General features: G+C 36.1%; 1 protein-coding gene across 1 annotated transcript in view; it reads right to left on the reverse strand.

The window, feature by feature from the left end:
- Window positions 1-504: 504 nt before the first annotated feature.
- The window catches only part of LOC145978988 (uncharacterized), a 106,859-nt gene continuing 95,317 nt past the window's right edge, over window positions 505-12,046 (reverse strand). Inside the window, exons 20-28 of the mRNA XM_083112047.1 lie at window positions 10,753-10,776; window positions 9,792-9,815; window positions 9,054-9,170; window positions 8,754-8,777; window positions 5,078-5,206; window positions 3,987-4,109; window positions 2,636-2,749; window positions 1,517-1,549; window positions 505-857 (exon numbers count right to left, since the gene is read on the reverse strand). Coding sequence (XP_082968173.1) covers window positions 733-857; window positions 1,517-1,549; window positions 2,636-2,749; window positions 3,987-4,109; window positions 5,078-5,206; window positions 8,754-8,777; window positions 9,054-9,170; window positions 9,792-9,815; window positions 10,753-10,776 — 713 coding nt within the window. The 3' untranslated portion in view covers window positions 505-732. The remainder of the gene's footprint in view (window positions 858-1,516; window positions 1,550-2,635; window positions 2,750-3,986; window positions 4,110-5,077; window positions 5,207-8,753; window positions 8,778-9,053; window positions 9,171-9,791; window positions 9,816-10,752; window positions 10,777-12,046) is intronic.

Below are 12,046 nucleotides of genomic sequence, written 5' to 3' on the forward strand. Positions count from 1 at the left end.
ATTTTTAATTGGTAAGTATGAAATTGATGTGTCGTAGAGAAACGGTTGCAATGGAATCGAAGCGAACAAACATTGTATAGATATATAGTTTCTTTGTAAACTGATTGATTGATTTGGATTAACTTACTTTGATTTTCTTGTACTTTTGACTAATCAGGAAGATAAGGATGGGCGATGATATGATGACATTGATGAATGTACACTCACAAAGAACAGCTATGCTGGGATTCGAACCCTGGGACCCCTGGCGTCCTTCTTTGTAAACTATCAATAACGGAAACGTAATAGTTTGAAATGTTTGTGGAATTTTGCTATAAAGAAGTTGATAAGTTTCATGTTGCATCCGGTTTTGGGAAAAATAATGCTTCTTTTTTCTAAAAATGTACTTTATTCACATTTGAAGGAAAGTTTCGAACATGTACAGTCACGTGCAATAGAAATGAGACATATATATATATATATATATATATATATATATATATATATATATATATATATATATATATATATCCTGAAATATTCGCAACCCTGAATGGCGTTTTGTGTGTTGCCTAACGCTAAAGCCATGAGTGAACTTTGCATTGAAGACTTGCTATTTGCCGTGCAGTTATAGGCAACACACGCAGAGAAGCCAGTATTTCAAGATCTAGTCGTTTCGCTTCTATTGTCCGTGACTGTACAGACACTTTTCAGTCCATGACGTTCCACGGAAGGGAACCGAATCTCCAGAGCTTAATGTATGTTGCAGCATATCCTGTTTCTCTTGCATTTTCCATCTCTAATCCACTCTGATAGTTCACACTTCCTCCTGTTCACACATTGGCCTCCATACGCGTGGCACGGCTCCTTGTGGTTACCTGAAAATATAAGCCTTAATGTTAAAAGTGATTTTAGGGCTCCTGGCCACAGGTTGATACAAATTGTCTAATTGCCAAGAAGAATTACGAAAGAAGCTAATATTTTCCTAAAACGTACACTCTGTCCTGGGAATACGTGGAGCAAGGTAACGCGTAACTGTAGAGAAGTGGGGAAAACGAATGGGCGGAGCAAAGCAGAGCGCGCTGCTGCAAACGGCTTCCGCTCTCACGCGTCCATTGGTCGATCCCTCTCGATTCCCTAATTGTTATCGTTCGCTTTCTCCAGAGATTCACTAGACAGAGTGTAACTTATTGTTTCTAAACGGTTGTCGTCGTTTATTGGAATATATAAGCCAATATTGGATTGTTATGAAAATTATATTATACATCTGCTATTAGTCCTCTCCTTCAGAGAGAGTACCTTGTTTGCGAATTACCGATCTGTAGGAAATTTATATTGTCATCTATGCAGTCTCAAGTTTTCTTTGTGCACATCCACAATTTTTTTGAGCTGTAAAGAACTTTTGATGTGACTTTAATGCAACATAGTATTATCAACATGTTTTTCACGACGATGGATATTAAGATCCACCAGAAAGAATTACCAACAAAAATAATCTTGAAGAATTATAATTTATATGAAGGAACGAATAAAGTACCTGATTTCTGTCTTGAAAGCGTCGAATTTCCCTCTGAAAGAAATCAAATTGTATGTGAAAACCTTATTAATATCATGCAGTTCACGTTTGTAGCATTAAGTACTGTGTTACACTTAGGCTAATGCATTTCAATTTAATATGTGATGATGTTTTCATTTTCCTTACAATTTAAGATTGTTACAAGCAAGGAAACACGTCTTTTTCTGTAACGTTTCGGAAGATTTTATACTCCTTTTATTATATACTTATTTGTAATTCAATGAATGTTACACTTGTAACTAGAGCCCGGAAGTTTAGGCAATTATTTTGGTTAAAATGGGCAGGTAACAAATCCGTGGAAAATAGGCATTAAAAGCATAAAATATGCACAATAAACAGAAAGATGTTACAAATTTCAAGTCGTACATTTCTATAATTTCAATTCAAAAAGTTAAAGTCTACATGGAAATGACATTTTTACTTTCTTTTGCTATCTTGATTGCACATAATCATCAGTTTTAAGTTTTCGACATTCATAGATAGCCGTCTGTTGGAAAGAATGCTTTCTTATAGCAGAAAATGATCTCTCTACTTCCGCAGAATTAATTGGAGCATACATGTAACCGGATTCCACCTTTAAGAATATAACAAATTGTTTTCATTTTTTTCAGTTCCACGTTTGCAGAGTTTCATCCATTTTTCTCAGCTTTGTAATTGTCTTTGGCAACATTATATGTTATCCTAATCAATATCTATTTTGAAAGAAAAATAAGTTTTATACTATTAAAAGATACATTCTAAAATTTTATTGAAAATGGCAAAAAAGGCATTAAGATTAAAAATAGGTAGTAGAGTACAAAATAAGCAAAATGAAAAAGCTTCTAAAACATAAGTAACAACATGAAAAAGCTACATCAAGCTACAGAAAACAATGCATTTTTACAAACTTCGGGGCTCTAGTTATAACAAGAGGAAAATAATAGAACATGAACTAACATTTCGTAGCCACCATGACAGCTAACACAGGAGTAAAGATACGCTTCGTTGAAGTATGACGAAGAGAAATATTGCTGGAGACGCTAAACGAGTAATTGGTATTTCTCAGACTAATAAAATTTCAAATTACATTTATGTACTCACCACACTGCGTCATACATTCCTCTTCACGTTGGAACACTCCTTCTTGATTGTTGCAGCTGTCCAATCCTACTTTGTGACACACGCTGTGCGCACACTGCCAGCATTGTTTATTGCCTGTAAAAATAATTTCCATTATTCCAGTGGTGGAATGAAACAATCCTTGTTTATGTGAAAATAAAAGTCACAGGAATATAAGAAATGGACTTTTTTGTCATAGTAATTTTTTATTTGATTGGTTTAATTTACTTCGCTTTTCTTCCAGACTTGGTTAATCCCGACGGTGAGGATGAATGATAAGATGAAATGGATCGGGATAATCATAAGACGCACAGAGGATTATTCTGGCTGCAGGTCCCGGGTGAATTACGTGGAAAGGAGGTTGTCATTTGGGTTTTTCAAAATGAAACACCCCCTAATTATGTCTTTGTTAGACGTTTACTACACCTCTGTCTTTGCCAATATCCAAAGAAACACTTTAAATATATACCAATGTACAGGGAATTCCATAAAATCAGGATTTAGACCAGTAAGCAATAGATATTTAAAAATCAGTTGTAAAATGTAAATTGATTTTTTTCATTATTTACTAACATTACCATTGACTCGTAGAGCAAAAAATATTCTTTCATGACCACACAATACTAATTTTAATTATAATTACAATATTAGTAGGATATTTAAAAATATCATTATTTAATAACAAATTAACCAACCGGATACTTCTAGAAGGACAAGTACTAGAAACAATATGAACAATTATACCAGCAATCACTCTACTTTTTATTGCACTCCCATCATTACGACTACTATATTTATTAGATGAAATCAATCAACCCTCACTAACCCTAAAAACTATTTGGCATCAATGATACTGAAGCTACGAATACTCTGATTTTATAACGGAAATTTCAAAGAAATGTTTGGTTCTCTTTACTGGAAAAGAACAAGGAATCTCGCAGATGGCAGCCTATTTTTTTACAAAGAAAAAGAACGACAACAAAGAAAATGACAATATGAAAGAAGGAAAGAGAGACAAAGAGTTAGAAGGAAGAAGTGAAAAAGGAAAAAGGGCCGTGACCCCTCTGGAAAATTAATATCAGCACTTAAATTACATACTTAATGCATATAATATCATTTATTCAGAAATTTGCCTTAGTTTTTGTAAACGTAATTAGTAAGTAAGACTGGCAACGATCGTCTGGGAAAAATTATAAATTCAAACAAGCAGCAATGTGAGGAAAGCTACTTTGCTTTTTCTTCCTCTATCAAAAATCCTCCTGCATTTGTAGCATTTCCTAAACTTTCTATGGACTAGAGACTAGAGCCTATCATAGTTGTTATGAAGACTTACCGCAGGCTTTCTCACAATCTTCTACACAAGTGTAAAGTTGTTCTTTTGCCTCGCAGCTTGGTTCGTTGACCCGTATTCTGTGGCATTCCTTCTCTTTCTCGCATTTAAAGCAGTATATGAAACCTAGAACAAGAAATATACAAATGTACTTCAAATAATAAAATATAACTGTGGCTCTGATAATTATGTCATACAAAGCCCTGTTACGCGGGAACACGAGAAATTTCATTGATAATTTGAAACAAACATGTTGGTTCTTACTGTTACGAGGATCGCGGGTTTGAAAATTAACATGAAAATATTTTGCTAAATGTTGTATTTGAGATACGTTTCGGTTGGTTTGTCAGACTTGAGTCATTTGTTTCAAAGAAAATAGAACGGAATTGTGTTGAAACATGAAAATGTTGATACTATATATTTTTTACTTTTTGAATGGTTTCAGCACCCATTTTTTTATATTTAATACATATACCTCTATGTACATATTTTACTCTTCTTAGTAAATAATTATCCTGACCATAGTTATAACCAATTTCACAAAACTTAAATATGGAAATGTAAAGTTTCATGGCCACGAGTGATGAAGAAACTCTCGCAAGGTAAAGCTCTGATGAGTTTTGGAGGAGATGATTACCAGATTTGGAAAATCAACATCTTCAACGGAAGTAGGTGAAATAATTCGGACACCCATTTAAGCTTCAGGAAGCTCTTCTCTAGTAGCTAAAGTTTCACATTTTGTTATAAAAACTGAAATTTCAAAGAAATGTTTGGTTCTCTTTACTGGAAAAGAACAAGGAATCTCGCAGATGGCAGCCTATTTTTTTACAAAGAAAAAGAACGACAACAAAGAAAATGACAATATGAAAGAAGGAAAGAGAGACAAAGCGTTAGAAGGAAGAAGTGAAAAAGGAAAATTAATAGAGAAAGAAACAGGCAGGCAAATAGTACAAAGTAAGAAGAACAGAAAGAAGGGAATGATTGAAAGAAAACAAAGACTGAAGAAAATAAAGCAAGGAAATAACGAGTTAGAAAAATAAAAACTGTGCTGAAATTCAATAAATTCAATTCAAATAGCTGGAGCATGAACTAACCGCACGTGGCGTTGTCCTCGTCACTTCCGTCTGTGCAGTCATTCCTTCCGTCGCACTTTGCAGAGTTCTGGATGCAAACTCCGTCAGCCACGCAGAGGAATTCGGAGGAAGAACACTTCACGGGTTTCTCTGCAACATTTCAGAATAAATAAAGCATTATCTCCAAACACTTGATCACTGAACGCTGTGGCGTATCCAAAGAGGGTTGGTGCGGGTCTAAACCCATCCACATTTTCACACTACTAAGCTTGTCTAAAAGAAAAAATAGCGTCACATATACGGTCGCCAACTAAGGATAAAAACAAACTGGCTCTAGAAGTTCATGGACTCGCAACTGCCTTCATGCCAATTGATAAATTGTTTGACAGATATAAATAGTGAAAATATCCTATATCAAATGTTGAATAGTTGTAAATAAAATTGTTATCAGTGTATTTGTGACGCTCATTTCTCGAGTCAACTTTTCGCAGTGTGGGCGGTGCACTGAATTATACCGCGTGAGGCACCTAAAAGTACCACCTGAAATAGCGAAGAAACCAGAAACAGTAGCGATGTGAGGTTTGCGGGAAACAATAATATCAAATGGGGCTCGAAAATCGGAGGTATGGGGTGGGTCGAAAAATATTGACAAATGGGGCATCTGGAGCAATGTCATATATAATATTGTGAAACGCATTAGAAATATGGGGAAGTTATGTGTAAACATTTTACCAAGTGCGTGGCGACAGAAAATGGCCACCGAGTTCCTGCGTTTTGACACGGTGCGATAATAAACCACAAACAGTTCTGAGCTAAAGATGGAGATTTGACATGACACTGGCGAAATATAGCCAACATTTTGTGAAATTGTCATCGAAAATTTCAACAAAAACGAAGTGTATGCCAGCAAAGTCGTGGGTGACATCGGACGTGTGACTGACTGTCTTCAACATTCACGAATAACAGTGTTTACTTTATTTCTGTTGTACACGAGTTTTTAAAATTAACAGGGAACCATTGAGATTAAGAAGGCTGTATCAGTGTCAATTTAACTTGTTGATTTAGATTCGTTTTTGTTATGTAAAAGGCGTGGTTTAAAATGTCTTGTCGAAAGTTGCAAAATGAGTTTGTATCCAATGATTTAAAGTGAATTAATATTTATGAAGTTGAGTTGTTATGTTTAATTCTTGCAACGTAAGTAAAATAACATTATGGAAACCAGTTGATCGCTGAGGACTTGCAACTTAATTTTAAAATTGTGTTATTGTCTGCTCATCCTTCGCGTACTATGTACAGGGAGGACCAAAAGTCTTAGGACAGTCGAATAAAATAAAAAATACGCGACAGACAGGAATGAAATGTTCCTACACATATTATAGGCGAGGGGGGGAAATGTCATAGACCACACACATCTTGAAATCCGCCATCTTGTTCAACTTAAAATTTCAAATGGAAAGTGGTGATATATCAAATCAGGCTAGAATTTCACGAGAAATGCAATGGTGAAGGTTTTTTCGGCATATCTTCAACCAGTAAAAAGTTATGACTGAATTCTTGTACCAATTTGCTCCCTTTCGAGGCGTCAGAAATAAACATTCAAATGTCTTTAGCGCGTCAGTAACACATCGAGATCAAAGTGACGTGTAGGGAGAGAAGTTCGCATGCCATTGGACACGATTTTAATCGGATACATCCCCGAAGAGCTGCGAATTACGAATGGTTGTCTCGAACAATTACAGCTACTCCCGTTGAATGAAAAGTTCTCCACAGTGACAATGCTAATGTTTATGTTCATGGTGAAGTTAATAAACAGAATATGCGACACTTGTCATCTGATAACTAACTTTGGACAGAAACCGTCTCATAACGTTCCCATAGTGTTCTGATGTTCCGCCCTACTGAAAAAGAAACTGTAGAAAGTACCTTCTTCCGTAAGCAAGGATGATAAAACTTGTTAATTTAACAAATCCTAGTTGCCCTCATTTAAGGTTCCGTCGAAGGAAAATGGACTAACCAATCGTGTTCCACACAGCATGCCACACCATTAACTTACCAGCACTAACCATTCGGCTGTGATCTGTCCAAAATGGTTTTCAGATAAAAAAACCCGTCGAATATTCTATTTATGAACATCCTTATGAACATGAAAATTAGCCTCGTCACCGTGAAGGACTTTTCATTCAATAGAAGCGTCACACTGTAATTGTTGGAGACAACTATTCGTAATGCGCAGCACTTCGTGGATGTATCCGATTAAAATCGTGTCCAATGGCATGCGAACTTCTCTCCATAGACGTCAGTTTGATCTCGATGCGTTTCTGACGCGCTAAAGACATTTGAATGTTTATTTCTGACGCCTCGAAAGGGAGCAAATTGGTACAAGAATTCAGAAACACCTTCAACATTGCATTCCTCGTAAAATTCTAGCCTGATTTGATATATCATATCACCCCCTTCCCATTTAATATTTTGAATCCAAGATGGCGGATTTCAAGATGTCCGCTGGAAACGCGGTATGGTCTATGACATTTTCAACCTCGCCTATAATATGTGTAGGGACATTTCATTCCTGTCTGTCGCGTATATTTTATTTTATTCGACTGTCCTACTACTTTTGGCCCACCCTGTATATTAGGTGTAATATATAGTTGCAGACGTTTGGTTCCACACTTCATCGCAGTTTATGAACTTTGTTCTGAAATAAAAAGAGCAACAGCAATTTTCAAATAAATGGGGTATTTTACCACACCTTTTTCCATCTCATAATACCCTCATCGCATTTCTCGTCACATTCTTCCATTGAGGAGAAGGTACCCACACCTCCTTGACTCGCACCCACAGACTGACACGTGTCGCCGTCCTCACATTCAACTGTGCCATTCAGTGGCAAACATCCGTCGGTTTGGCACAACCAGCAGACTTCTACAAATATACAACGTATACACAAACTCTCAAATCTATACGGCAGACGTAAGTCTGCTTTTTTGCAGAAGGAATCAGTTTCATGAGAGCATAAATACATGAAAATATTATAGAATCTAATACTATTGCTACTACAGTGCTGTAGCGAGAGCATTTCCTTCGAGCGCCAAATAGTTCGCACGGACGACGCTAGATGGCGTACGAATTTCAGAGCATATACGATTATTGTCACATTAAAATCATTTGTAAAGGATCATAGGTGGGAGATTCGAAGGAGTTCGAGCGGACGAAAGTGGCCCCATGCAGTACTCCAGTCGCTACTTTTTCTACAATTCTCTTGTAGTAATACATTTAATATGCTGGGTTGTATAACGATATAACAGAGAAAACCATGCGTTTTCCAAAAACAAAAACTAAGATAATAACATTTGCCGCCAAGTTGATAATTTAGTCAATTATTCAGAAACACTTTATATTTACGTAACATAATTATTGATTTGGTGTTTTTAAGTCCACTTTATGCACAGTAAGGCTAATCGGGACTGGACCTACAGTTTAAAGTGGTATCCGAACCACTATGTGCATCCACCAAGTATCGAACCTGGGACCCCTTGATTATAAGGCAACGACGCTACATCTGCGCCATCGGGGAGGCCTACGTAACAGAATTGTGTTTTGATGCTTCCCTATACCTTTCATCAAAAATATTTATTCATAAAAATATAAAAATATCATGAAACAATTTTAAATAGAATGAAGTTAATAGAGAAAATACCTGGTGAAGATGGTTGGCTTGATACTGGAAAAAGAAAAAAGATTCGTAAGTACAAAATTAAAACAGTATTACACATACAACAGTAAATTGTCTTCTAAGTTTTACTTGAACAATCATTAGACGATACAATACAAAGTTTAACTTGTTGAAAGGAAACAACCGTTTGACAGGAAATAATCATGCGAGTAAGTTAGGCAGGTCAGGTTGTGTTTTGTTTTTGTGACGTGGGACGTTGAAGGGCGGAGCGACATCAGTTGAGTGAGGAGAGAGTCATGTTTAACTGAATCAGATGCAACTCACCACAAGTTTCTAGGCATTCGAATATATGTTGAAACCTGGTTTCTCCTTTGCATTCTTCTTCGGTAGCATACTCAACGTAACATCCATCACTACCGCAGCCCCAGCATAAGGAGGAACCTAGAAGTATGTTAGATATCTAAATTATTCAGCACAAATGACTGGTAAGGGGAAAGAACAAGGAACGTCACAAAACCAGTTTTTGGAGAAAACGACATTTTAACACAAATCTTTCCCAGTACCCCAAATATTCGATCGTCTCATACACGCACATTTCTCATTTCATTCCAGTGTTTTTTGTACAGTTTAGTACCAGTTTCAACCAACAGAATGAGCAGTAAACCTCAAAATCGAAAAAAATTCACATTTCTTGTTTTTTTCCTTAACCCTTCAAATGAAATGCATTAGAGAATATCATTTTTTAATTTCATGGCTTATATTTCATGTAACTAATTCAGCATGGAAAAGGTCCATATTGAGATAACCCTTGGCCTATGACCACCAAAAGCGGATCCACGGGGGAAGATCGTCTTGGTTTCTAAATCTCTGTCTCGATACAATTCACAGTATAAATTCTTGCGTCCGAGAGATTTTACAAAATTCTATGGCTTTTCCATAAATTTTCTACTCGAGAAAATTTCCGGTTCTACCAATGTTTGGAACTATCCTTTGATTTCCCAATTGATACTGGTTAAATATACTTCAAACCTCAATAAAACACTCCAAATATGGTTCACTTACCCTCAGTTGAAATAGAAGATTCATCTGTAACGATGTGAAACAAAGAACATAAAATATTATTGAATATTATATTTTTTGTGCACATGCTTTTGGCTAGTGTAAAAATCTGCAAATTCAAACTTTTACTACAAGATTCCAAATGAGACTAAAGAACAAATCCTTCTAATATCTTAATTATGACAACAAATATAAATTGCTTAATTTAACCTCTTGACAAACAACAGTTTCATTACGTAAATATTTATTGAAAACTAAATGTTATTCTTCCCACTACACTTAGATACCATTAGGGGATTAAACGATAATATTCTCAACCCCATGTTGCAAGTTCAATTAAGAAATTATATGTTTATTTCACCTTATAGATTTTTTTACTTTATGCAATAAGTTATAATTCATGACATTGTTGTTAGCCGAGCATTTAATACATGCTTAATATGAACACCGTAATTGTTAACATATATGGTATGACCAAAAAGTCATCGTGCCGGCCCCCGTGGTGGAGTGGTTACCACATCGCGCTACGACGCCAGGGGTCCCTGGTTCGAATCCCGGCCTGGGCACAGATGTTTGTGAGTGTTCATTCATCAATTTCATCATGTCATCAATCATTCCCATCTTCGCAAATTAACCAAAAGTGGCACAAAAAGCGAAGTAAAATAAAGCAAATCAATCAAAATTTCATCGTGTGATACAATGGTACATTACTGATTAAACTGGTGCTGAAAACTACTTGATACACTTTTTGTATATCGAATGTAATGACACAACTACGTCACTTGTGTATAAGTGCATGACACCCTCTGAACAAGAGATTTATGTTATTTCTTGTGCTAGATTTTTACATTTATGCACTGTGAACGACAGGGAAATATTTTAAATTATCATTACTCAACGTTGTTTTCTGTGCATTGCAGCAAAATGATTTAGAATTCAAATATCTAAATAAGTGATAACTAACCTTCAGTTGTTTTCGAGGACTCGTCTGTAAAATAGAACAGCAAGGGTAAACAAAACATTCTTTCAATACTGTTATTATGTTATGTAAGTAGGGGCAAATAGAGAGTTCTGAATCATCATTTGGGGCTCGGTGGGGCAGAGCACAGTTTGGTTGCACATATTCACTTTCCCGGCACACAAGTACGACAGTGTCTTTGAAAATGTTGTAGTACAAGTGGCCCGGTACTGAATTTTCATTTGGGGCTCGTGGGGCTCGTCGTAGCCTTTTATGATGTATATTTTGAGGGGCACAGAGTTGGCGACACTGTGGGTTTTTACTGTAGCCTTTTATGAGGGGGGTTTATTGCTTTTTTGTTTACATCTGGTAACACTGCCGTAGTTTGACAGTGTTGTTAACCTACTGGGTTTTTTCACTGAGGCTCGAATCATCATGTGGGGCTCATCGTAGCCTTTTATGATGTATATTTTGAGGGGCACAGAGTTGGCGACCTGTGGGTTTTTACTGTAGTTTTTTATGAGGGGGGGGTTTATTGCCCTCTGTTTACATCTGGCAACACTACCGTAGATTTTTTGACAGTGTTGTTAACCTACTGGGTTTTTCACTGTAAATTTTTATCAAAGGACCTGAGGGGTCCATGTATTTTTTATGTCTGGCAACACTGTTGGGGGCCTAGTGTTGGCGACACTGTGGGTTTTTACTGTAGCCTTTTATGAGGGGGGTCTATTGCCCTCTGTTTACATCTGGCAACACTACCACTATTCATACTTTTTCTCACATATAGGTGTACGTGATGAATCACCAAACAGATTTTTCCTAAGTCATGAATTGGAGGGTTCTATGACAACCTATATTAATTCTCGTAAGAGAACAGAAAACACACACACACACAAAAAAAAACAACAATACTGTGGTCACTACAACAAATAGTCTTCTTCAACCCCAATCCAACAACCCAAAAATCATCCTAACTAGAACCATGTAACTATCTGCCATCTGTTAGAGGTTTTGTGAACTATGTGGTGTTTTGTTTGTGTGTAAAAAAAAATGCAATGCTTTTTGCACTTGGTTATCATCACCTAACATGTTATTAATTGTTTTTTAAAATTAATTACAACTGAAAACTAATAATTAATATTATCTAAAGTTACTAATTAATATTATACAAATAATTGATATATTTTTTTTTGTTCTTGTTGCTAGTGTTGGGTAATTACAGTTGTTGCAAAATATTAGCTCTCGCGTATGGCAGTTTCTGAGTTTTGTTGGGTATATATAGACGAATCGAAATTTTACT

This window comes from Lepisma saccharinum, chromosome 25, assembly GCF_977018435.1.
Source record: "Lepisma saccharinum chromosome 25, izLepSacc3.1, whole genome shotgun sequence".
Lineage (NCBI taxonomy): Eukaryota > Metazoa > Arthropoda > Insecta > Zygentoma > Lepismatidae > Lepisma > Lepisma saccharinum.